Source organism: Pseudorca crassidens, chromosome 8, assembly GCF_039906515.1.
Source record: "Pseudorca crassidens isolate mPseCra1 chromosome 8, mPseCra1.hap1, whole genome shotgun sequence".
NCBI classification, from domain to species: Eukaryota; Metazoa; Chordata; class Mammalia; order Artiodactyla; family Delphinidae; genus Pseudorca; species Pseudorca crassidens.
In genome coordinates, this window is record NC_090303.1 from 106,814,594 (window position 1) to 106,841,085 (window position 26,492).

The window sequence follows — 26,492 nt, forward strand, 5'->3', positions numbered from 1 at the left end:
ATTATCCATATCCCCTTCACAGCTCTGAGGAGGTTCTAACATCTTCTCAAAGCACATAACTGCTCTAGGATCTAGATGCTAAAGTTGCAACCACAGTTTAAAATAGCTAAACTGTGGATCCCGATTTAGCTGCAAGTCTGTTACAAGTGTTCACAAAAATTTTTTAAACTATAAGTCAATGATTAACACTGAGAATAAAAGTACTTGCCCTTCCTTTACATGAGACCAGAGTGTATTCTTTTCTTTTGTCCATTTGGTTCTTAGCCTATACATATTAAATTTTGGCTAGAGTTAAATTCTCCTGAACTTACCAGAAGAACCATGGGAAGAAAGCTCTCCCTAAAGAAAAGCTGGTGCATAATAACAAAAACAGAACACAGAAGTTCACTATACTTTAAATCTCAATCATCAAAGTATTAGAGGAATAAAAGACCAGTTGTCATTTATGACAGGTTTGGGTCTCTACTTATTTGCAGCCATGGAATCAGCATTTATTGGCAGTAGTGAAAGCAGGAAAAGGACAAACTTCACACCAAGTTCTAATTTTTCAAATAAACAAAACTAGCAGTGGACAATCACCCCTACTCACGTCTATAAAAGCTCTTCAACAACATTCTTCAACCACAGTCTAATTTTACAAGGGCCCAATTAACACGGGGAGACCACCGATACAACGAAAAGGCCAGTCCCCAATCTACCAACTCCAACCTGCAGGCCTTTTCCCTGTTAATGGGGGGGAAAAAAAAAAGTAAAGAATGAATAGTAATGTGGTACACATTAAAGCTGTAGGATCAAGGTCTTACAGAATTATCACGTTGAGAGCCATTTTTCATATGCTAATAGCCTTAATTTGAAACAGTATATGTATTTTTTCTCCAAGTATTCATATTTGTTAATCATCTCATTTTACAGCCACTATAAATTTTTACTTTACTAAATAAGCAGAAGAAAAATTGTCAGTGAACATATTCAAAAGGGAGGTTAGGAAGTGAGCCCCACATTAGTTTTACTCAGCAGCAGAGCTGCTGATTAGCAGCTCTGCTGCTAATCACAGCTGTCAATGACACACTATGAAATCCATACAAACATATGTTGTTCAAAGCAAAACATCAGCCCAAAGTTCTGAACCCCAAGAACCGAAGTATGTACCGTAAAAATCAAAGAACTACTGATACAGAAAACTTAGCTCTTCTTATGCACGGACTCCCTGGCTACAGCAGAACAGCAGGTCCACATCTAGACAGTGTAATTCACTGGTTTTGTCGTGAAAACAACACGTGGGTATTACAATTTAAAAAAGTATTAAAAAATCTGCCTCAAACCCCAGATTCCTAGTGCTTTTCTTGGATATGATCACCGTCAAGTTTCATGTGAATCCTCACAGTAGTTTTCTAAGCAATACAGGCATGTTTAAGTATACATCTGTGTGTGACGTGAGCACAAACACAAATTTGGAATGAACAAGTAAAAAATTTTGGAAAAAACATAAATTCTTTACTGTACAACATGAACACCACAGTTCATGAGTTTAAGTCACACCGAGGAGAAACCCAAGGAAGGAAGCTTTGGCTAATCACCCTTTTCTTCTGCTAAAAATAGTAATAATTTGCCCTGTCCTTCAATATGGTAACAACGATACTTGTTAATTCATTATGTGAAAATAGGCTGCATTTCACAGCTTTTACAAGCAAATTTGATGTTAGCCAGCTGCTCCATAACCGAGCATCTATGAACGTCAGCACCCCCAGTTTCTGTGAATCTCTGCCCTGATTATGTCTGCTGTTTTGGTAATGCCCCTACTCTGTTTTTAGCTACTTTCTGGAATCACTTAATTCGGTGTGACACAAGATACCAGACACCACTTGAAAGTCCTTCTGCGTTTCCAAAGTGCACCTCTGCTCTTGGCTTTTCGCACCTCTGTTACTGAGTTCCCGTTTTCTACACCACCCTCCTCTTTCCTGCTTCTGGCAAAAAGCTACACCACGCTGGTTACTGTGATTGCTCCAAGTAGCCCTGTGCCACACGTCCACCGCGTATTGACGGAATTTTAAATTCCCGAAGTCCCTGACTGTGAGGTTCTTACTGCAATTGCAACTTGTCACCACAAGGCAGTAGCCATTGAGTTCCTCCTGGCCGTGGGCACTCCTGCTTTGCAACCTATTTGCCTTGTGTCATGCACTCCATGCCTTGCTTCACAAGCGTCTTCTGATTGGAAACAGGGATCGTACTGCAAGCCCTTTTCTCCTCTAAGAGAAAACGACCCTTTTGAAACTCACTGGCTGGCCATCTTCCCGGAAGTTTACATCAAGCCTAACAGCAGCATCATTTATCTTAAACAAGCACTGTTTCCTACCGTCCGAAACTCTGGCACCTACTCACGGTTAAGAAAGAACGAGGGAACCAACTCCGTTAGTTTCCACGCTGCCTAACTAAAATATGCAGAGAACCGCTTGGGGCACAAACGATCAATACCACGCCTGCCCCACCCCCCCCCCAAATTCACCTGGGATTCGAGTTCACCCTACATAAAAGTTACTCAGCTTATAACGTTACTTCCAAAGAACCGGAACACACCTCCAATCATCGTACCAGCAAATCTTCTGGGGGACCCCCATTGCTCCTCAACTGTGCCAGAAACCACCAAGAACGGCTGAGACTTCGCAGGCAAGGAGGAAACCGCCCTTCTCCCCACACCGCTGGCCGCCGTTTCCGCAGGGGGCAGGGAGTGGCGTCCAGGCCCGCGCAGGGCACCCGGCGGCCGCGAGCTCACATTCCGCAGGCGGGAGTCACGGCACCGCACAGCGAGGCGTGACGACGTGGCCAAGGCAAGACAGCGCAGACAGCGCCTCACCTGTGCGGCCCTGCTCGGGACCCGCGCGGCGGAGGGAAGGCGCCAACCCAAAGGGGTTCGCGGGCCGAGAGCGGTCGGGAGGCTGGGCCCGGCGACAGCGGCGAGGCCCCGCAAGGTACACAGGCCCAGGCCCGACGCCGGCGCCCACCCAGGCGTACGTGCCGCCCCTGGTCAGGACGCCCCAACGTGGGCGGGTGGGCTGGGGCGTGAGCGCACCCCAGACCCGGGAGGACTTGGGGCGGGCGGGGACGCCTGCCCCTGCGGGGCCGTGGCGGACAGGAAGGTAAGGGCCGGGGGCGTGTCGCGGTCCGCGGCGCCCACTCACCCAGGCCGGCAGGTCGCAGGCGCGCACCCCCAGGCGCACGGCGCGCTCCTCGTCCTCCAGCAGCGCCAGCGCGCGGCACAGACGGGTGGCCTTGAGGCCGCGGCTCCTGCGGCACCACACGAGCAGCCCGAGCGCCAGCAGCACCCAGCTGAAGCTCAGGCCCAGGTAGCCCAGCGCGTACACCGGCAGCAGCAGCGCGAAGCTGCGCGCCAGCTGCACCAGCAGCCCCGCCACGTCCACGCTCAGCGCCGCGCCGGAGGGTTCGGCCCCGGCGGCGCCGGCCTCGGGGCCCGGGGCCCGGGCGCCGCTCATCGCCCCGCCGCGCAGCGCTCCGGTTGGCTCCGGGCCGACGCGCCTCAGCCCGCCCGCCAGCGCCCCTCTGAGGGGACAGCGCAGCCGCCCTGCCCGCCCGCCCGCGCTTCAGCCCGCGGCGCCGTGCGACGTCAGCACGCCGGGCGGTGCGGCGGCGGCGGCGAGGGGTCGGGGGCTTCTACTGCGGCGGTCGGGCGTGGACCCGGGCCTGGGCGCGGCCTAACGTTGGGTGGACGTGGCCAGCGTGGGACGTCATCCCACAGGACCCGGGAGCCCCGCGAAGGCTGGTGCGCGGGACTGGTGTGTGGCGTCATCGCGCGGGCGGGCGGGGCGCCACTGCCACAGGGTGGGCGAGGCCGGCGTGGGTGTCACCCCACAGGCCTGGCTGAGAGCCCCTGAGGCGGGTGGGGCGGGGCCTTGTGGCGTCATCGCGCGGGCGGGCGGAGCGCCGATGAGGCGAGGGGGGCGGGTCCTGCGTGGGCGTCCACACGCGGGGCGGGGCGCCCATAAGGTGAATGTGGGCGGGGCGTGCGTGGACGTCAAGGAGCGGAACTCACTGGCCGCAGGGTGTGAGTCTGGAAGGGGTGGTTTCTGTGGCTGGTGAGGGTTGGCTCCTGGGGCTGGACCCGCGGGCGGTGAGGGTTCAGCTCGCCCCGTCACCTGGGTCGCGGTTCGTGCAGGGCTGCTGTGGAAGGAGAAGTACACGCTCCTGAGTTTGCGCTACACTTGCCAAGTTTTAAGGTGTCACTGTTAAAGGCACTTCCAAGCTGTTAGAAAATCCGAGTGGTTCTGTGGGTCCCCGGCTGTGGTGAGAGCCCCCAGCGTGCAGACGTTTTACTGATGGAACTCTCTCAGCGGTTCCGGAGGCGTGAGGAGCGTGCGGGATAGGCCCCTGTGTGCGCGTGGGACAGGAACTGTCCTCGCCCGGCGGGACAGCGGGGACCCAGCGCCCGCTCACTAAGCAGGATGCTGTCCGTGCCCGAGAGCTTCTGCCGCGGGCGCTGACATCCTGCCCGCGATTTCTGAATCGCTTCTAGAAGCACAGACAGCTTTTGATCGCTTTGCTTTCCACAAAACTCAATCAGGGTAATTATATTTATTTTGTAGTCTCCTTAAAGCCAAACAGTTGCAGAGGACAGCCTAGGAAAGTTTTTTAAGCATATTAAGTGAGTTCCAAGGATATTTTAATTCAGTTTGTAACAATAGGGCTAGTTTTTTCCCCTCTCTTGCTCTTCAAATCTTTATGTTACTGGGAGCCTTGCGCGATCATCTTTAGGAGGGGCAGGGACTACTGGAGAGAAATGTAGCAGCTTACATGTTTTTAAGTTCTTGGTGGATGTGTTCGTGTCACATGGGCCCTTCCCTGCCATATTGTAGGGATTCTGGAATAACGATAACTGTGCAGTAGTTGCAGGGGCAAAGACTGCCATTTTCAGGACAAAACAGTGATATCCCACAGACCATCTTGCCGTGCAGACAGGAGAGTGAAAGGCTGAAAGATGAAGAGGATCACCAGCTGAAGAGAACTGCAGTCACAGCCCTGTTAGACGCAGTGAGTGAAGACTTGCTGCTCCCATGAACTTTGGGGGCAGTGGGAAGGCAAGCATCTGCGTGCATTGGTAACTTTGCCAGAGTCTCATTAATCATTCAGCTAGGCTTGAAGTCTATGAGGGCAAGAACTGTATTATGTGTATCATCATATCTTCACGCTAGCACAGTGCCTGGCACAGCAGGTACTGAATGAATAAAGGATACCTCCCCTCACCTCATCTGTGAGTCTGTATGTAATTATGTATGCATATATGTGTGTGTGGCTATGGAGATATATATATATAAACATATAATCTCATAAACATTGCCCCAGGGGGTAGAACACTCAGCTTTGGGCAAGGGCACTAAACCACAAGCAAGGAAAGGAATAGTTTTCCTTCCCCCAAATTACATGATGTGAGTTGCAAATATGTAAAATGGTGAGTCTTACCCCTTTTCCTACGCAACAGCTTAAAGCTCTAATGCCACCTTTCACTCAAGACCTAGTTACAACCTCAAAACAAGTAGCTGCCTTGTTAACACAGGAAGGAGCATGACCCTTTCTGTCTTGCAGTCTTTCCTCTAAAAAGCTGTAGAATCACATCCTATAGATAAAGAGTTGGGTGAACATGAGCCACACAAGGAATCCTGCATGTCTGTGATAAAGCGTTTGACCTGGGCAGTCTAAGGATGTAAAATACACTGAAGAGACAGGCCCATGCTGTGCACCAATCAGCCTCCAGCCTCTGCTGCCTTTGTGACCCCACTGAACTTCTGGCCACTTCCCAGCAAGGCAGAACCCATCTCATTCTTTGCTGAGTCTAATGGCAGGCCCGGCCTAGTTCTTAGGTTTTTGCTAACATTTTACTCTCTACCTCAATCTCCTGTGACCTCTTCATGTTACCTCTTTCCTTACCTTCTCTGCAGACAATTCTCCAGTGAAAGGCACTGCTTTCTCAGAGGAAAGAGGAGCATCACTGTGAGTGTTCCAGTGCAGAACTGTAAAGGTTCAGCCTCTGCGCTCCTCCTTTCTAGTTTCAGAGAAAAGTGCTGCCTTCAGTTTAAGTTCAATCCGTTCTGCTTTGTTTTAGATCCCCTCCTGCCTAGCACTGGGCCTTATCAACCCTTCGTCCACCTCTTCCCCTCTCCCTGTCCTAGCTCCTTCCCCAGCACCTCTATGTGGGCTTCAGTGCAGAGGGGAGGGGCACAGTCTGCCTCCCTTCCTTTCATGTTACTGTCGACTGAAAAAAATGCACAAAGTGAGAGTTGTGAGTTAAGTTTTATTTGGGGCAAAATGAGGACCATAGCCCAGGAGACAGCCTCTCAGATTGTTCTGAGGAACTGCTCCAAACAGCGGGCCAGGGTGGGGACGGAGGGTTGTTCAGCCTATGTGTGATTTTGGTGAAGGAGGTACACGCAGTCGAGCACACATTTTGGCAGAATGTGGCTGCTCGTCACGAGGAGCAGATGTCTCTGTAAATGATTTTAGTGCTTTTCTAGCTATGAGAACATGCAAGAAATTGGGCTCATAACATGGTCTCCCGAAAATATCTAACTATCTGAAGACCTGTTCTGCCGGTTTTTGCAGAGCACAAAGGGCCTCATTCCTGATCTCTGCCCTGAACTCCTTTCAGGGGGTGTGGAAGGCCAGCGACTGCAGTGGCTGGTGACCTCATCTTTGTAGAGGCAGATGGCGAGCGACAATTTTTAGTTGGCACTACCAACGAGTCTCATTTTTCCCAGACTCATCAAGACTCCTGTTCCTTTTTCTCAGATGCTTCTTTGGTGACACAATCACACATTCTTTACCTGAGTCACCTGAGTGTGTCTCTTTGCTGTGCAACTAGAGGAATCAGGAAAAGCTTGGTCCTTGCTTGCTTGCCCAGATTACTACAACATTTTCTTAATTGATTGGTATCTCTTTAATCTTGCCCTCTTTAAAAGCTCCCTAGAGACCTGTGCTCCCCAGCACGGAGGAGACAGTGTTAGGCCTAGTACTGGTGACCAGTCAGCCTGGTTATACTGGCAAATAGACACATACACTGGATAGTGCAAGGATAATGCGTTATCCAGGATAATGCAATTCAGGCTTCTTGCTGTTGGAGATCTCATAAGCATGCAAAGGGGGAGGTGGAAAGAGCCCTGAGGTGTTGGATTGGAGTTGGAGGGAGTATGAACTCGTGTGTTTTGATGTAAGTGTACAGGTAGACGTACATGTAGTTTCCAGATCTCACTTTTAAACACCATTCTGCAGCAAAAGGAGCCAGGGATCTTCTGAGAAACAGTTGACTTCAGGGCTGGAGCAGATGAGCCTGAAATATTTTGTTGTGCCAGAAAGTAAGAAAAATTTCAAAGAATCACATGATGCCAAAGGACATAGGAGGCGACGGGAGGGGTGCCCACTGATTAAATCTGGGGTAATTTGAGCAGCAAAATCAAGGATGATGTTGGCAGATTACAACCCAGTGAGTAAAACAGGAACCCACGAGTCCATACCGATGTAGGTGAACGAGCAAGTGAGGAATGCATGTGAAATAAATCATTGGAGTGACGGAAGCAGAAAATCGGCATTTAGCGGTCACCGTAGGGCTGGAGTGAGTTATCAGTGGAGGCTAAGGATGGTAGGTGGAGGTTTTAATACCTGCTACTAGGTACTCGTCAATCCCAAAGGGAAAAGCCGGCAGGTGTGACCCAGCTACATATTGCCAGCAAGCTAGGGACACGTTGGGATTTTGCGTCCTGACTCCACGAGCTGAGAGGAGTAGAGCAGCATGTCTGGGCGTCTCTACCAGAAAGCTTGATCCAGGTGTGGCCTGGGGGCTCACTGGACAGGTGAAGTGTTAGAGGCCCCTGTTTTCTTTTTTTTTTAATTTTTTTAATTTTTTATATTTTGGGGGGCCCCCTGTTTTCTTACTGAGGAACTGTAATTACCCCAGATTGCAGGAAACTGAAGAGGCACAACTACATGCAATGTATGTTCCTGAGTGGGATCTGGGCCACAAAGGAAAAGAAATATTTGGGGGACAGCCTGTGCATTAGACAGCAGAGTTGTATCAATCTTTACTTCTGGACTGGGAGGGTTGTGGAGCAGGGGCTGTCCTTGCTTTGGGGAAACAGGCCCTGGAGTATTTCAGGGTGATGAGTAATCATATCTGAAGCTTTTTGTCAGATGACTCAGAGAAAGACCAGTGATGATGGGTAAGTGTGTGTGTAGATAGATGATAAGTGTGAGTCAGGGACAGGCGAGTGGAAGCACATGCTGTATGATCTGGGTGATGGAGACTTTTGTACTCAAATATTTTCTCTAAATTTGAAATTATTTGGAAAACTATTTTTTAAAGTTCCTATTTCTATCAAATGGCCAATATAAAATGCAGATTTGATTGAATCTCTTCCCTGCTTATGAACTGTTTGTTTTGCTTCTGCTGTGAAATTAAAGATCCTCTGCAGGGACTTCCCTGGTGGTCCAGTGGCTAAGACTCCACGCTCCCAAAAGAAGGGAGCCCAGGTTCGATCCCTGGTTAGGGAACTTGAACCCACATGCCGCAACTAAAGAGTTTGCGTGCCGCAACTAAAGATCCTGCACGCTGCAACGAAGATCCCACGTGCCGCAACTAAGACCGAACTCAGCCAACTAAATTAAATATAATAATAATTTAAAAAAAGATCCGTTGCAGAACAAGCAGAGCTCTGACCCTGCATCTCACCTCACACGCCCCCCCCAACCAGGGTCTGTGCCCTGCACTGTCTCACTGCTTCTCACTCTCCCCAAACCACTCTGTCTACTCTCTCTGTGCCTTTGCACCTGCACTGCTGTTCTCTGTGTCTGAACTATCCTTCTCTTCTGTCCTTATGCAAAACTCCTATGCATCTTTCAAAACCTGGTTTGTATGTCTCCACCTGTGGAAAGCCTTCTGTGGCAGTGAGTTAATCCTGTCTAGGCTTGTCTCCATGATGAAACTTATCTACTGAGTACAGCTCAGGTTTCAGGAGCCCCGAAGCAGCTCTGTGCCTGTGAGGGGAGACCTGATGTTTGTGGAGGAGTCTGAATTAGGCGGTACCTATTAGAGTCCCCAACTGGAGCCGAGTACTGAGTCACAAGCCCTGTTTCAGTGTTTACCAATAATGAAGATGATACTTGCGCGGCCTGGCTGGGCCCGTCTGCTCAGGCCTAGAAAGGCAAGTCAAGCGTTGGCTGAGCTGTGGTCTTCTTGGAGACTCTCACCTGAGATCCTCTCCCAAGTTCATTGCAGCTGTAGGACTCAGGTCCTGATTTCTGGGGGCTGACATTCAGGGGTCCCCCTCGGCTCCCTCCACATGACCCCTCCTGATGTGGCCGTTTGCTTCTTCTCCCAGGACTGCAGGAGTGTCTCTCTGAAGCGTCACCTCTTTTGGTGTTAGGCCCACTAAGGACAATCTCCTTTCTGACTTAGCTGATTAGTAGGCTAGTCTCCGGCGTGAACTCATCACAGTCTCAAGGAGAGTGGACCACGGACTCGAGGGGCATTTAGGGTTCTGCCACTACAGTCTCTGTGGGTTAAGAGAAGAAAGGGGTGTTGATGGGCTCTCTGAAATTCCAAAATGTGCTCCAATTATGGTTTCATATGGTAGTGGATAATTTGTGAATTTACAAAGGAAGCCTATAATTTTGGTATCCCACCCATTTTCATCTCTAAATGCTTGTAGGTTAGGCGATAACCTATAAGAACAACAATAATAAAAGTGTTAATAACAACTTTTACTGATGGTTCAGTTTGCGCCAGACACAAAATGCTAACTATTCTACAGAATTACTCCTTCAATCCTCACAATCCCTACAGAGTAGGTACCCTGTAATTCCCACTTTTACTGCAGGCTGTAAAACACGCTGCTAGTGACTTCTCACCAGCCCTTAGTTAACATGGCAGGTAGGTTTCATATCCACACACTACAGTGACACTATCGTGATGCGACTTTTGTAATAAAGTTACTTATTACTGTGAAAAAAAAAAAGCGCTTTTGTTTCTATCACAACCTGCAATTGTACTGGTTTATAGTCTAGTGAAGGAGTTGGACATACATTTTTTTTTTTTTCCGGTACGCGGGCCTCTCACTGTTGTGGCCTCTCCCGTTGAGGAGCAAAGGCTCCGGACGCGCAAGCTCAGTGGCCATGGCTCACGGGCCCAGCCGCTCCGCGGCATGTGGGATATTCCCGGACCGGGGCACGAACCCGTGTCCCCTGCACCGGCAGGCAGACTCTCAACCACTGCGCCACCAGCGAAGCCCAGACATACATTCTTAAATTACACGGAAGAGGATATGGGAGACTGTGACAAGCGAATCAGACACAGGTGAAGCAGAGGAGGCTCTGGCGTGAGCAGGGGGTAAAGCTGCAGGGATCCGGGCAGAGAAGCAGCCTGCACAAAGGCCACGAGGCTGAACAGAGCCCAAAGGCCACCAAGCCGCCACCTAGTCTCTGCCTTCCAGGGCCCAGTCCCCCATTCCAGCCTTGTCTCCTGCCATCCCGCTCCACTCACACACCCTGTGTTCTGACCTGCACTGCCCATGTGGGGCTGTGAGCCCAGGAAACGGGGCCAGTCTGAACTGAGGTGTGCTGTCAGTACAAAATACACAACGGATTTCGAGGCCAGTATTAAAAAAGTATAAAACAACTCAATATTGTAAATATATTTTATATGACAAAATGATAATATTTTGTATATATTTGGTTAAATATTTTATTAAATTTGATTTCATCTGTGTTTTTCACTTTTTTAATTATTATTTTAAATTAATTAATTTTTATTTTTGGCTGTGTTGGGTCTTCGTTGCTGCGTGCGGGCTTTCTCTAGTGTCGAGCGGGGGCTACTCTTCGTTGTGGCGCGTGGGCTTCTCATTGCGGTGGCTTTTGTTGTGGAGCACAGGCTCTAGGCACGCGGGTTCAGTAGTTGTGGCTCGCGAGCTCTAGAGCGCAGGCTCAGTAGTTGTGGTGCACGGGCTTAGTTGCTCCGCGGCACGTGGGATCTTCCCAGGCCAGAGCTCGAACCCATGTCACCTGCATTGGCAGGCGGACTCTTAACCACTGTGCCCCCAGGGAAGCCCCTTTCACTTCTTAAGATGTGGCTACTAGATAATTTATGATAACCCCTGTGGCCCGTATTATATTTCTACTGGACAGCACTGTTACAGATACAATTATTACATTTCCTAAACTCTCCAAACCTCTCCCTCCCTCTGCACTTGCACCTATATTTCTTTTCCCCTAAGATGTTCTCTGCATGCCTCTGCCTGGGTTTTTTGTGCTTCAAGTTCCACCTGAAATGAGGCCCTTCCCATCCTCATTCCTTTCCTCCAGGCACATTTTGCCACTTCCTCACGCACTGCATTTTATGAGTAGCTCTTACACTTTCACATTATTTAATAATTGTTTGCATATTTCTCGCTCCTGGCGATTATGAGCAACTAGAGGTCCAGGCAGTGTTTTATTTATGTCTCCAGCACTCTAACAGTCCCCATGTCATCAAATGAACTTGTGAGTCATCTATTGAAGAAAGATGATAGAAGAAACACCACAAGATAAAATGTGATTGGCAAATAAGTTACTTAGAAAATAATTGTTTTAAGAAGTCCAAGGAGAGAAAGATCGTTTTAACTTCCTCTATTGACATTTTTTCGGCAAATATTGTGGGGATGGTGAGAGAGAGGAGATAGCCCTGTGAATATGGTGCATTTGGGGAACCCTAAATCATTCTGTTTGGTGACAAAAGAGTGCAACCGAGTGAGAGCCAGGTGGAGACAGAAGCAGGGGGTGAGGTGAGTCACCTGTTGGATTGCTGCCTGCAACAGAGGATGGATTGGTGGGGCTGGAGTGGAAAAAAATGAGGAAGAGACTCAAGACACATCTTGACAGGAGTTTTGACTGCACTCGGGAGGGGAAGAAGGGTTCTGAGGGTTCCAGGGCCAAGCCCAGCTCATTCATGCAATGTGCGTGTCCGTGACTTAATCTAATACTGTGGCTGATGACTTTGTCATTACAGTCAACAGTCTGAAGCTTTCCCAATATGAGCTGTTTTCTCAGCTGACAGAGAATGGACTTTGGCGTCAGACCATCCACCACCCTAGCTTTCTGAATTTAGGCAACTGAATTAATCTTTCTGGCCCTCAGTCTCCTCATCTGAAAAACAGTAACATGCCTATCTCACAGGGACGCTATGAGAATTAAATGAATTACCAAGGGGAAGGTTTCAGTTTGGTGCCTCCTTTGGAGCAGTTCCTAAATAAATCATAGCTATCACTGAAATTACCTTTCCTACCATCCTTTCCTGTTTGGTTCTTCCTAAGCCCTGCTGAGTGAAAATGAAAAAGGTAGTAGTGGAAACTCCAAAACCGGAGCACAATTAAATATAAAAGGACGATTAGATCTGTTATTAACTTCTCTAAGGCAAGGAGCTGAGTAAATGGCTTTTATGTAGATTGATCCATAAACCGTAATAGTATGTGACTCAAAAACACAACGTCTGAAAAATAGTGTCTACAGAAAAACCATGACATCAAAAGCACAGACCCCTAGTGACACGCTCACCGATGTGCTCCTTAGCACACGATTTGAGAGCCTTCTCTCTCTCTCGTGTGAAAACGGTAAGTGGAATCTTTTCTAAGTAACATTTGCAGGCTAAACAGACGCGAAACAGTTTGCAGAATCAGGGCTAAATGTCAGTTATAACGTGCAACACGGGCGTGGGACCCACACCTCTCCAGCCTTGCAGGTTTAAGGCTGGCTTCTATTTTAAGCTTTAAAGAAAATAGTTGTGGTAAAATAAATGTGAGATGCAGACCATGTGTCAGTATTTCAGTCCTCTCGTCTCTTGATTTGTATAAAAGCTGCGTCTTTCAACAATTACTTTTTCAGATACTTTGTGATTCCTACCAATCCTGCAAAATATGTCCTACGAAACGACAACCACAGGCAAAGTGACTCGAGGATCGAGAGCCTCCGCGGAAGGAAAGCTCCCTCCGCTCCCGCTTCGAAAGGCGGGTTTGCTTGTTTCCCTGCTGCAGCTCCGGTCCTGCCGGCAGCCCGCAGGCTCAGCCCGGCTTCTTCCCCGCCCCGAGCACCGCCGGGCCTCACAGCAGGCTGCAGACCCCGCGCCCCCGGAAACACACATCCCACCCGACGAGAGTCCCCGCAGCGCTCAGCCTCCTTCTGCACCTCCCCCCGCTTCCTTTGGGCCTCCTGGGAGTCACAGGACGGCGGTCGCTCAGCGCTCTGCGGCCCCGCCTGTCGGTTGCTAGAAGGCGGGGAAGCGCAGGCGCGCTGGGGGCAGCCGCGTGGCATGCCGGGCCGGCGGTCGCTCGGCGCTCTGCTGCCCCGCCTGTCTGTTGCTAGAAGGCGGGGAGGCGCAGGCGCGGCGCGGGGCATGCCGGTCCGGCGGTTGCTCTGCGCTCCGCTGCCCCTCCTACCAGTTGCCAGGAGGCGGGGAGGCGCAGGCGCGCTGGAGGAGGCCGCGGGGCACGCTGGGCCGACGGTCGCTTGGCGCTCGGCTGTCCAGCCTGCCGGTTGCTAGGAGGCGGGACGCCGGCCCGGCCAAGGGTGCGGGTGCTGGGGCGTCTCCTCCCGGGGCCTGGCCCTGCTGAGGGCAGCGTGGCCGCCCGGTCCTGCGCGCGGCGATGGAGCCCGGGAAGGTGAGTGTGAACGCCGCGCGGGGAGACCCGTCCCCGCCGGGACCGTCCACCTGCTCGCGGGCGGAGGTCGCACCAGGGCCGGGACTGGAATTCTGGCTGCGCGTGCGACCGTGGGAAAGTTACCGACGTGTCTATTTCCCAGCGAATAAATAGGGACAGTACTAGTAGGATTGGATGAGGTTCTACAAATAAAAGTGCTTAGAATGGTGTTATTAACTCACTAACTGAACTGTAGTCGTTCCGCTTGTCTGTGGATTCCCGCTAAAAGACGAGGAATTTAGTTTGCATGCATTTCTTCGTACCTTCCCTCCTATTCCATTTTTTTTCTATCATCCACTTTTATAATGTTAATAATATGGATTAGGAAGTTAGTGCCTTGGCTGCCCTCCATTTATTTTTAAGCTCACAAACTTCCTGACCGCTGTCATCTTCTACACCGGCCCCTTACATTTTCTTTCCTTTTTTTGAATTTTATTTTATTTATTTTTTTATACAGCAGGTTCTTAGTAGTCATTCATTTTATTTTTTTTCACACACACACACACACACACTGTATTTTATTTTTACAAGAGACAAATAAACTGACACCAAGCATTGTAACTGGATGACCACAACAAAAGGAACAATGATTGCAATTACCAAACACGAAACACACTCACACTGTGTCCTAATATTGATATTCAGTCCAGGAATCCTCCACTGTAACAGCTCCTTTACTTATTTTTTTTGTGTGTGGTACGCGGGCCTCTCACCGCTGTGGCCTCTCCCGTTGCGGAGCACAGGCTCTGGACGCGCAGGCTCAGCGGCCATGGCTCACGGGCCCAGCCGCTCCGCGGCCTGTGGGATCTTCCCGGACCGGGGCACGAACCCGTTTGTCCTGCATCTGCAGGCAGACTCTCAACCACTGCGCCACCAGGGAAGCCCGCAGCTCCTTTACTTTGCAGTGGAAATTGATTTGTATATTTTTTGCCTCTGAGTCCTTGTGGGATTTTTTTTTGTATTCAAACAGAAAGTAACAAAAATTATAATCATCCTCATCAGTTCGCTCAGTCCCATGTAATTAATTTTTTTTATCTTGATCTTTTGTTAGGACTTTTATGAATTCATCAGTTTTCCATTAGAGTTCTGAAAATGCTTATTCATTCAGTTCCGCAGTGTAGTCAGTTACCAGTAGTCATCCATTTTATACCCATCAGTGTATACATGTCAATACCAATCTCCCATTCATCCCACCACCACCCCCCCGCCGCTCTCCCCCCTTGGTGTCTGTATGTTTGTTCTCTACTTCTGTGTCTCAATTTCTGCCCTGTAAACCAGTTCATCTGTACTATTTTTCTAGGTTACATATATATGCGTTAATATACGATATTTATTTTTCTCTTTCTGACTTACTTCACTCTGTATGGCAGTCTCTAGATCCATCCACGTCTCTACACCTGACTCAATTTCGTTCCTTTTTATGGCTGAGTAATATTCCATTGTATATATATACCACATTTTCTTTATCTATTTATCTGTTGATGGACACAGGTTGCTTCCATGTCCTGGCTATTGTAAACAGTGCTGCAATGAACACTAGGGGGCATGTGTCTTTTTGAATTATGGTTTTCTCAGTGTATATGCCCAGTAGTGGGATTGCTGGGTCAATATGGTAATACTGTTTTTAGTTTTTTAAGGAACCTCCACACTGTTCTCCATAGTGGCTGTATAAATTTACATTCCCACCAGCAGTACAAGAGGGTTCCCTTTTCTCCACACTCTCTGCAGCATTTGTTGTTTGTAGATTTTCTGATGATGCCCATTCTAACTGGTGTGAGGTGATACCTCACTGTAGGTTTGATTTGCATTTCTCTAATAATTAGTCATGTGGAGCAGCTTTTCATGTGCTTCTTGGCCATCTGTATGTCTTCTTTGGAGAAATGTCTGTTTAGGTCTTCTGCCCATTTTTGGATTGGGTTGTTTGTTCTTTTAATATTGAGCTGCATGAGCTGTTTATATATTTTGGAGATTAATCCTTTGTCCCTTGCTTCATTTGCAAGTATTTTCTCCCATTCTGAGGGTTGTCTTTTTGTCTTGTTTATGGTTTCCTTTGCTGTGCAAAAGCTTTTAAGTTTCATTAGGTCCCATTTGTTTAGTTTTGTTTTTATTTCCATTACTGTAGGAGGTGGATCAAAAAAGATCTTGCTCTAGTTTATGTCAAAGAGTGTTCTTCCTATGTTTTCCTCTAAGAGTTTTATAGTGCCCGGTCTTACATTTAGGTATCTAATACATTTTGAGTTTATTTTTATGTATGGTGTTAGGGAGTGTTCTAATTTCATTCTTTTACATGTAGCTGTCCAGTTTTCCCAGCACCACTTATTGAAGAGACTGCCTTTTCTCCATTGTATATCCTTGCCTTCTTTGTCATAGATTAGTTGACCATAGGTGCCTGGGTTTATCTCTGGGCTTTCTATCTTGTTCCATTGATCTGTATTTCTGTTTTTGTGCCAGTACCATATTGACTTGATTACTGTAGCTTTGTAGTATAGTCTGAAGTCAGGGAGTCTGATTCCTCCAGCTCCTTTTTTTTCCCCTCAAGATTGCATTGGCTATTCAGGGTCTTTTTTGTCTCAATACAGATTTTAAGATTTTTTGTTCTAGTTGTGTAAAAAAGGCTGTTGGTAATTTGATAGGGATTGCATTGAATCTGTAGATTGCTTTGGGTAGTATAGTCATTTTCACAATATTGATTCTTCCAATCCAAGAACATGGTGTATCTCTCCATCTGTTTGTATCATCTTTAATTTCTTTCCTCAGTGTCTTATAGTTTTCTGCATACAGGTCTTTTGTCTTAGGTAGGTTTATTCCTAGATATTTTATTCTTTTTGTTGCAGTGGTAAATGGGAGTGTTTCCTTAATTTCTCTTTCAGATTTTTCATTATTAGTATATAGGAATGCAAGAGATTTCTGTGCATTACTTTTGTATCCTGCAAATTTACCAAATTCATTGATTAGTTCTAGTAGTTTTCTGGTGTCATCTTTAGGATTCTCTGTGTATGGTGTCATGTCATCTGCAAACAGTGACAGTTTTACTTCTTCTTTTCCAATTTGTATTCCTTTTATTTCTTTTTCTTCTCTGATTGCCATGGCTAGGACTTCCAAAGCTATGTTGAATAATAGTGGTGAGAGTTGACATCCTTGTCTTGTTCCTGATCTTAGAGGAAATGCTTTCAGTTTTTCACCATTGAGAATGATATTTGCTGTGGGTTTGTCATATATGGCCTTTATTATGTTGAGGTAGGTTCCCTCTATGCCCACTTTCTGGAGAGTTTTTATCATAAATGGGTGTTGAATTTTGTCAAAAGCTTTTTCTGCATCTATTGAGATGATCATATGGTTTTTATTCTTCAACTTGTTAATATGGTGTATCACATTGATTGATTTGCGTATATTGAAGAATCCTTGCATCCCTGGTATGAATCCCACTTGATCATGGTATATGATCCTTTTAACGTGCTGTTGGATTCTCTTTGCTAGTATTTTGTTGAGGATTTTTGCATCTATATTCATCAGTGATATTGGTCTGTAATTTTCTTTTTTTTTTTTTTTTTTTTTTGCGGTACGTGGGCCTCCCACTGCCGTGGCCTCTCCCATTGCGGAGCACAGGCTCCGGACGCGCAGGCTCAGCGGCCACAGCTCACGGGCCCAGCCGCTCCACGGCATGTGGGATCCTCCCGGACCGGGGCACGAACCGGCGTCCCCTGCATTGGCAGGCGGACTCTCAACCACTGTGCCACCAGGGAAGCCCATGTAATTTTCTTTTTTTGTAGTATCTTTGTCTGGTTTTGGTATCAGGGTGATGGTGGCCTCATAGAATGAGTTTGGGAGTGTTCCTTCCTCTGCAAGTTTTTGGAAGAGTCTGAGAAGGATGGGTGTTAGCTGTTCTCTAAATGTTTGATAGAATTCACCTGTGAAGCCATCTGGTCCTGGACTTTTGTTTGTTGGAAGATTTTTAATCACAGTTTCAATTTCATTACTTGTGATTGGTCTGTTCATATTTTCTATTTCTTCCTGGTTCAGTCTTGGAAGGTTATACCTTTCTAAGAATTTGTCCATTTCTTCCAGGTTGTCCATTTTATTTGCATAGAGTTGCTTGTAGTCGTCTCTTAGGATGCTTTGTATTTCTGAGGTGTCTATTGTAACTTCTCCTTTTTCATTTCTAATTTTATTGATTTGAGTCCTCTCCTTCTTTTTCTTGATGAGTCGGCCTAATGGTTTATCAATTTTCCTTATCTTCTCAAGGAACCAGCTTTTAGTTTTATTGATTCTTGCTATTGCTTTCTTTGTTTCTATTTCATTTATTTCTGGTCTGATCTTTATGATTTCTTTCCTTCTGCTAATTTTGGGTTTTGTTTGTTCTTCTTTCTCTAATTCCTTTAGGTGTAAGGTTAGGTTGTTTATTTGAGTTTTTTCTTATTTCTTGAGGTAGGATTGTATAGCTATAAACTTCCCTCTTAGAACTGCTTTTGCCGCATCCCAGAGGTTTTGGGTCACCGTGTTTTCATTGTCATTTGTCCTTAGGTATGTTTTGATCTCCTCTTCGATTTCTTCAGTGATCTCTTGGTTATTTAGTAACGTATTGTTTAGTCTCCATGTGTCTGTGTTTTTTACGTTTTTTTCCCTGTAATTCATTTCTTATCTCATAGTGTTGTGGTCAGAAAAGATGCTTGATATGATTTCAATTTTCTTAAATTTACTGAGGCTTGGTTTGTGACCCAAGATGTGATCTATCCTGGAGAATGTTCCGTGTGCACTTGAGAAGAAGGTGTAATCTGCTGTTTTTGGATGGAATGTCTTATAAATATCAATTAAATCTATCTAGTCTATTGTGTCATTTAAAGCTTGTGTTTCTTATTAATTTTCTGTTTGGATGATCTGTCCATTGGTGTAAGTGAGGTGTTAAAGTCCCCCATTATTATTGTGTTACTGTCAATTTCCTCTTTTATAGCTGTTAGCAGTTGCCTTATGTATTGAGGTGCTCCTATGTTGGGTGCATATATGTTTATAATTGTTATATCTTCTTCTTGGATTGATCCCTTGATCATTATGTAGTGTCCTTCCTTGTCTCTTGTAACATTCTTTATTTTAAAGTCTATTTTTTCTGATATGAGTATAGCTACTCCAGCTTTCTTTTGATTTCCATTTGCATGGAATATCTTTTTCCATCCCCTCGCTTTCAGTCTGTATGTGTCCCTAGGTCTGAGGTGGGTCTCTTGTAGACAGCATATATATGAGTCTTGTTTCTGTATCCATTCAGCAAGCCTGTGTCTTTTGGTTGGAGCATTTAATCCATTCACGTTTAAGGTAATTATCGATATGTATGTTCCTGTGACTATTTTCTTAATGTTTTGGGTTTGTTTTCGTAGGTCCTTTTCTTCTCGTGTGTTTCCCACTTAGAGAAGTTCCTTTAGCATTTGTTGTAGAGCTGGTTTGGTGGTGCTGAGTTCTCTTAGCTTTTGCTTGTCTGTAAAGCTTTTGATTTCTCCATCGAATCTGAATGAAATCCTAGCTGGTAGAGTAATCTTGGTTGTATGTTCTTCCCTTTCATGCTTTAAGTATATCATGCCACTCCCTTCTGGCTTGTAGAGTTTCTGCTGAGAAATCAGCTGTTAATCTTATGGGAGTTCCCTTGTATGTTATTTGTCATTTTACCCTTGCTGCTTTCAATTCGTTTTCTTTGTCTTTAATTTTTGCCAGTTTGATTTTTATGTGTCTTGGCATGTTTCTCCTTTGGTTTATCCGGTATGAGACTCTCTGTGCTTCCTCGACTTGGGTGGCTATTTCCTTTCCCATGTTAGGGAAGTTTTCAACTATAATCTCTTCAAATATTTTCTCGGGTCCTTTCTCTCTCTCTTCTCCTTCTGGGACCCCTATAATGCTAATGTTGTTGCATTTAATGTTGTCCCAGAGGTCTCTTAGGCTGTCTTCATTTCTTTTCATTCTTTTTTCTTTATTCTGTTCCACAGCAGTGAATTCCACCATTCTGTCTTGCAGGTCACTTATCCGTTCTTCTGCCTCAGTTATTGTGCTATTGATTCCTTATAGTGTATTTTCTTTTTCAGTTACTGTATTGTTCATCTCTGTTTGTTTGTTCTTTAATTCTTCTAGATCTTTGTTAAACATTTCTTGCATCTTCTCTATCTTTGCCTCCGTTCTTTTTTGGTCCTGGATCATCTTCACTATCATTATTCTGAATTCTTTTTCTGGAAGGTTGCCTATCTCCACTTCATTTAGTTGTTTTTCTGGGTTTTTATCTTGTTCCTTCATCTGGTACATAGCCCTCTGCCTTTTCATCTTTTGTATATTTCTGTGAATGGGGTTTTTGTTCCACAGGCTGCAGGATTGTAGTTCTTGCTTCTGCTGCCTGCCCTCTGGTGGATCAGGCTATCTAAGAGGCTTGTGCAAGTTTCCTGACGGGAGGGGACTGGTGGTGGTAGAGCTGACTGTTGCTCTGGTGGGCAGAGCTCAGTAAAACTTTAATGGGCTTGTCTGCTGATGGGTGGGGCTGTCCCCTCCCTTTTGGTGTTTGGCCTAAGGCGACCCAACACTGGAGCCTACCCGGGCTCTTTGGTGGGGCTAATGGCGGACTCTGGGAGGGCTCACGCCAGGGAGTACTTCCCAGAATTTCTGCTGCCAGTGTCCCATGGTGAGCCACAGCCACCCCTGCCTGTGCAGGAGACCCTCCAACACTAGCAGGTAGGTCTGGTTCAGTCTCCTATGGGGTCCCTGCTCCTTCCCCTGGGTCCCGATGCACACACTACTTTGTGTGTGCCCTCCAAGAGTGGAGTCTCTGTTTCCCCCAGTCCTGTCGAAGTCCTGCAGTCAAATCCCGCTAGCCTTCAAAGTCTGATTCTCTAGGCATTCCTCCTCCCGTTGCTGGACCCCCAGGTTGGGAAGCCTGACGTGTGGTTCAGAACCTTCAATCCAGTGGGTGGACTTCTCTGGTATAAGTGTTCTCCAGTTTGTGAGTCACCCACCCAGCAGTTATGGGATTTGATTTTATTGCGATTTCGCCCCTCCTACTGTCTCTTTGTGGCCTCTCCTTTGTATTTGGATGTGGGGTATCGTTTTTGGTGAGTTCCAGTTTCTTCCTGTCAGTGATTGTTCAGCAGTTAGTTGTGATTACAGTGTTCTCGCAAGCAGGAGTGAGAGCACGTCCTTCTACTCTGCCATCTTGAACCAATCTCTCTACATTTTCATAAGTTATTCCATAACTTAAGTTTTCTGTGATTTGTTTATAGGATGTTTTAAAAGTTGTGTTAACCAAAATTTTAGAAATGGAGACTTGATTGAGATAAAAACGTGTTTATTTGGCGTTTGTTATGACTGCAGCCCGGGAGACACAGATTCAAGCTCTTGAACTGCAAAGTGAGGGTGGCTTATAAAGGCAAAACGGTTAGCTCCATGAGCTGTTTGTCAAGAATGATCGTTGGCGCTTGGAAGAAGTGAGGGCTTGGCTGGGGTCCTCGCAGCTGGCAGGCGCTGTTCTGATGACTGGTAGTGTTCTTGGATCTGGTGCAGTTCAGGAAAAGTTCAGGTTCTCAGTGGCGCAGGTACGTGTCTGAGACCAGATCCTCAATGGCCACCGCTTTTGTTTGCCTGAACTGGGATCACTGCATTATAATGTCAGTCTGTCATCAGTTATCATACGGTGATTATATAGGCAGTGTCCACTGTAGAGCTATGTAGTGTGATTGCATCAGGAAGGACATCGAGCAGTGTGAACACGTACATATCTGTATGTACAGGTAAGTAGGAGGGGTATGTCTGTATTTAGGTTACCCTTAGATAAGGAGGTTGGAGGTTCTGCTGTTCAGGCAGCTCTCCTGGGGTTTTCTTTTGTTTTCAGGGTGGGGTTTCTTCCTCTCGCAGGAGGAAATGCTGCCTGCCTTCTTGGAGCGTCAGTTTTAATTTACTTGCCTGCCTGCCTCACAGGGCAGGACCCTGGCTGAGTGGAGGGCACGGGGCAGGGGGGCTCCTGGTCTGAAGTGCTGTGGTCTCACATACACGGGCTGTGCGTGGAGTTTCTGGGGATACATGTGACAAATGGGGCTGTGTTGGGCACGAGGAGCTCTGTGTCATTTTACAGCTTTAAAAATTTACAAGAGAAAAAAGAAAGGAAAGAAAGAAAAGCTTCAGGATGAAGTAAAGCCCAAAGCTGGGTTTTGTTGGTAAAAACGGAAGAGGCGGCGGGAAGCCCTGGGGTCTCTGGTGATCTGTTGCCTTCAGGTGTTTTTACTCTATTGGCCTCAGTAATGCAATCACAGCCGTTAAGAGCCCGTTTCCCACACACTCGTCACAGAGGCTACCCGCTCCACAAGCAGCGCATATGCTCTCCCTCGGGTTTGGCCCATTTGTTTGGAAAAGGTCAAGTATTAAACCTCTCTAAAGAGCCGTTAACTTGAGAGAGAAAACATTTTAAAGTTCAGCAGCTGCAGGTTATAGCTATGCTAACTGCCGCTGACCATCTTCACCATGTCTTACCGTGGACCCCTTTTGCTAAATCGACCGATTTATCAGAAAAGAATACGTGTTCCAGTGACAGCAGGGCACGATGTACTTTCTGGTTGTGCTTTGGTAGATTCTTGGCCTGGTTGCTTTTTATTTATTTCTCCTTAGAGTGTTTATGAGCTGTTGTGAATTTTTTTCTGCTTCCCTCATTTTCACATCAACAGGAAAATTTTTGGTGGCTGATCCGTGAATATGTTTTCATTTTCACTTGTACTCCATTTGCTTTAAATTTTAAACACACCAAATCGCCCTGTATAAGGCAGAGTGTCTCAAAGGGAAATGAGGTAGACAGGGTAGATTTACCTTGTTCTCTATGGGAAAACATCCTTGGTGGCTTTTGTTACTTATCACCCCGTGCACGTGGCCGGAGCCCCTGGTTGTGGGCTTGTGTGCTCTTAGCACCCGAAGAGGCACCTGCCCGGCACAGATCCCACCGAGGAGTCCACCCTGAGTCCGCTGAGGGGAGGTGGGGCTGGGTGCCTGTGGTGGGCCCGAGCCTCGGAGCAGCATGAATATGAAGTAGCCTGTGATCATTTGTGGGTAATTTTAAAAAATCGGTGTTCGTATTGCCTTTTATTCTTGTAGATAGACAGTAATTTCTGGCATACCGAGGATTGCCATTGACTAAAATGGTCTGATGAAAAATCAGCTCACTGGAGCATAAAAAATTAGATATTTTAAACTTTAAAAATTCTAACTCTATACTTTTCTTTTTAGAGAAGAACCAAAGATGATACTTGGAAAGAAGATGAGCTCAGAAAACACCTTTGGGTAATATATTTTAAAGATTTGGGAAAAAAGATTTGAGTTGGGGTCTGTTTGGACGCTGGATGGTAATCTTGCACAGTGTTACCGGGTTCTCAGCTCTGCACAACTTTGCTTCCATGTGGCTCATTTCAGAGGTGGTTTGACTCAGAGATAAAGCCATGTGGTTAATTGCTCTGGAACCCTCTTGGATCGGGTTTTCCGTCCCAGTTCGGCCCAGCATTCCACCAGTCGGGTTCCTGTCAGCGTTCAGAGCTCGGGCCTTGTGAGTGTGTGAGTGCGTGTGCGCGTGTGTGGTCTGTGTGCATGTGTGTGCGCGGCTGAGGGGTTGCGATCAAGACCTCCTGAGAGGGGGCTTCCCCGGTGGTCCGTCAGTGTTTCAGACTCCATGCTTCCAGTGCGGGGGGCTCGGGTTCGATCCTGGTCATGGAACTAAGATCCCGCATGCTGCGCAGCATGGCCAAACAAAAGACCTCCTGAGAGTTTCCGACAAGGGTCCTTGTTCCTTGAGAGGGGCCCCCGGCGGATAGTGTCCTGGAGACTTTCCCGCACAGCCTCAGCGCCCCTTTCTTTTCTTTCTGACTCACGTAGCGCTTTAGGTTTGATCTGCCAGCACACGGGGACGTCCCTGTAAGTGGGCGCCTCGCCAAGCACGGGCTGCCAAGCTGAGCCCGCTTCTGCGGGTTCCAGAGTCTGCGTCCCGGCCCGTCGTGCCGGGATGGGGAGCAGTTGACGCCAGCGCTTCTTAGGGCCCTTCAGTGAGTATGAGCCTGGGTTCAGAGCCCCGTTGTCCTTCTCTCGCGCAGGCCGCTCGATCAGCCAGTCCCACGGAAGAGACGAGGCCCAGAGCCAGGAAGCCGCGGAGGGAGTCAGAGGTGGACCGGGCGGACCGCAAAGAGCGCAGACCCAGCGCCGCAGACCGTGACGCCGAGTACAGAGAGAGCGCGGCCGAGAGGGACGGCCAGGCTGCCGGGGGGCGCCCGCGCGGGGACAGGGACAGGGACAAGCCGCGGGACAGCAGGAAGGACAGGGGCCGGCCACAGGAGAAGCACCAGGAGCGGGACGCGGAGAAGCCCCACGGCCGAGCGAAGGAGCGCAAGAGGGGCCGGGCGCGGCCGGCGGAGCTGCGGCAGGTGGCCGCGCACCGCAGCCGGCTGGGCGGCGACCGCGACCGCGACAGGGACCGAGACAGGCCCGAGCACAGGCGGGCAGGTCTGTGACTCGGGGGCACTTTCCTCCTTGGAGGTGGCCCCTCCCCGCTTGTTTTCTCTCCTGGTTTTTATGAAGGTCTTGGCTTTGACTGTGAAGTGGGAGGCCCCGGTGGTGCTCGCGTGTGCTCTTTGCACTCTTTTCTTTCGGGTTTTTTTTTTTTAGAAGATGTTGGGGGTAGGAGTTAATTAATTAATTTTTTTTTTTTTTTTTTTTTGCTGTGTTGGGTCTTCGTTTCTGTGTGAGGGCTTTCTCTAGTTGTGGCAAGCGGGGGCCACTCTTCATCGCAGTGCGCGGGCCTCACTATCTTGGCCTCTCTTGTTGTGGAGCACAGGCTCCAGACGCGCAGGCTCAGTAGTTGTGGCTCACGGGCCTAGTCGCTCCGCGGCATGTGGGATCCTCCCAGACCAGGGCTCGAACCCGTGTCCCCTGCATTGGCAGGCAGACTCTCAACCACAGCGCCACCAGGGAAGCTTTCTTTCGGGTTTTTTTAAAACTCATTTCAGTGAACAAAAGGAGTAACAGTTTTCTCACGATTTGCTGGAGTTTTACCATTGAAATATATTTTAGGTTTATTACCTCAATAGATCGTAATCCACGTTGTAAATAAACAAAAATAATGCTCTTTGATAAAAAAGAATTCCTCAAAAGTGTCAGTTTTAAGCCGTATTTAAATATTATTTGTCCAGATTCCTAGGCATTCTAAGGTAGAGGTACATAACTTTTTCCTCCCCAAAATGGAAATAAGTATCTTCATTATTTTTTATTATGCAAATAGTGTCTGCTTCCTATAAAAAAATTCAAACTAGCCAACATAAACAAAAAAGGAACATATGCGAAGAGCATGTGGTGACTCTTAGAATCCTCAGGCTGTGAACACGATGGGACTAGGACCTCGGTTTGTGGCCCCTGTTGGAGTGTGTCCCTCCTGTGCAGGGGCTCAGGCCCCGAGGACCCGAGTGTGCATCTCTGCCAGGCCGAATGCTGGGGCAGAGCTGGGGTTAAGAGGGTTATCTCTAATTAAGTTTAACACTGACTACCTGACTATCCATTGCCTCTCTTTAGGATTATTATTTTGATGTTCTTGGTATTTTTAAATTTAATTAAATTTTTTATTTTTAAAATAAATTTATTTATTTAGTTAGTTATGGCTGTGTTGGGTCTTCGTTGCTGTGCACAGGCTTTCTCTAGTTGCGGCGAGCGGTGGCTACTCTTCGTTCCTCTGCATGGGCTTCTCATTGTAGTTGCTTCTCTTGTTGCGGAGCACGGGCTCTAGGCACGTGGGCTTCAGTAGTTGTGGCACATGGGCTTCAATAGTTGTGGCACACAGACTCAGTAGTTGTGGCACATGGACTCAGTAGTGGCTCGTGGGCTCTAGGCATGCGGGCTCAGTAGCTGTGGTGCGCAGGCTCAGTAGCTGTGGTGCGCAGGCTCAGTAGCTGTGGCACACGGGCTCAGTAGTTGTGGCTCGTGGGCTCAGTAGTTGTGGCACGCAGGCTCTAGGTGTGCAGGCTTCAGTAGCTGTGGCACGCGGGCTCAGTAGCTGTGGCACGTGGGCTCAGTTGTGGCACGTGGGCTTCAGTAGTTGTGGCATGCGGGCTCAGTAGTTGTGGCACGTGGGCTCAGTAGTTGTGGCACGTGGGCTCTAGGCGTGCGGGCTTCAGTAACTGTGGCACGTGGGCTCGGTAGTTGTGGTGCACGGGCTCAGTAGTTGTGGCTCACGGGCTCTAGAGTATAGGCTCAGTAGTTGTGGCACACAGGCTTAGTTGCTCCACGGCATGTGGGATCTTCCTGGACCAGGGCTGGAACCTGTGTCCCCTGCACTGGCAGGTGGACTCCTAACCATTGTGCCCCCAGGGAAGCCCGGTACTTTTTAGTAATACAGTCTGTTTTGGTTTCAGATCAGTCCTTTGGTCTGCTGCCTGATCTGGATTTTCAGTGCAGTGTTGAGTGGGCTGCTCTGGAGAGACTCATTGCACAACTAGACTGACGGTCCTCCCTCCTCCCCTGGTTGTTTTCGTGCCTCTTCCCTCGTCTCCTCTGTGTCTCCCCTGGATCCCCGGGGCCCTCCCTTCCTTCCTTAGGTCAGAAATCCTGACGATCATCCTGACCCCCCACTCTTTCTCTCCCGTCTCTCGGAACCCACCCCTTCACTCCTGTGTCCCCCCAGGAGACCCCCACCGGTTGTTTTGATCTTGTGTACCCCAGGCTCCTAGAAAGTGGTCAGGTTTGGTGAATACTTTTGTTTTTTTGTTTTTTTTATAAATTTATTTATTTACTTATGGCTGC

At 47.8% G+C, this 26,492-nt stretch overlaps 2 protein-coding genes and 1 long non-coding RNA gene across 15 annotated transcripts in view; 2 read left to right on the top strand and 1 right to left on the bottom strand.

Moving 5' to 3' along the window:
- ESYT2 (extended synaptotagmin 2) overlaps positions 1-3,514 on the bottom strand; it is a 77,031-nt gene extending 73,517 nt beyond the window's left edge. For 3 of the 8 annotated variants that reach the window (XM_067747605.1, XM_067747608.1, XM_067747606.1), the window contains exon 1: positions 3,177-3,503. In XM_067747605.1, coding sequence (XP_067603706.1) covers positions 3,177-3,488 — 312 coding nt within the window. In that variant the 5' untranslated portion in view covers positions 3,489-3,503. Of the gene's footprint in view, positions 1-2,574; positions 2,713-3,176 lie in introns of those variants that run through there. The other 5 variants (XM_067747601.1, XM_067747602.1, XM_067747604.1 and 2 more) reach the window with 5 other exon arrangements.
- On the top strand, positions 2,734-5,257 carry LOC137229527 (uncharacterized). The gene is made up of 3 exons (XR_010945740.1): positions 2,734-2,966; positions 4,344-4,574; positions 4,866-5,257. It is a non-coding gene; the product is annotated as an uncharacterized lncRNA (long non-coding RNA).
- An 8,265-nt stretch (positions 5,258-13,522) lies between these two features.
- Positions 13,523-26,492, top strand: part of DYNC2I1 (dynein 2 intermediate chain 1) — a 44,925-nt gene continuing 31,955 nt past the window's right edge. For 5 of the 6 annotated variants that reach the window (XM_067747610.1, XM_067747612.1, XM_067747613.1 and 2 more), the window contains exons 1-3: positions 13,524-13,679; positions 22,947-23,000; positions 23,801-24,206. In XM_067747610.1, coding sequence (XP_067603711.1) covers positions 13,665-13,679; positions 22,947-23,000; positions 23,801-24,206 — 475 coding nt within the window. In that variant the 5' untranslated portion in view covers positions 13,524-13,664. Of the gene's footprint in view, positions 13,680-22,946; positions 23,001-23,800; positions 24,207-26,492 lie in introns of all 6 variants that reach the window. The other variant, XR_010945741.1, reaches the window with a different exon arrangement.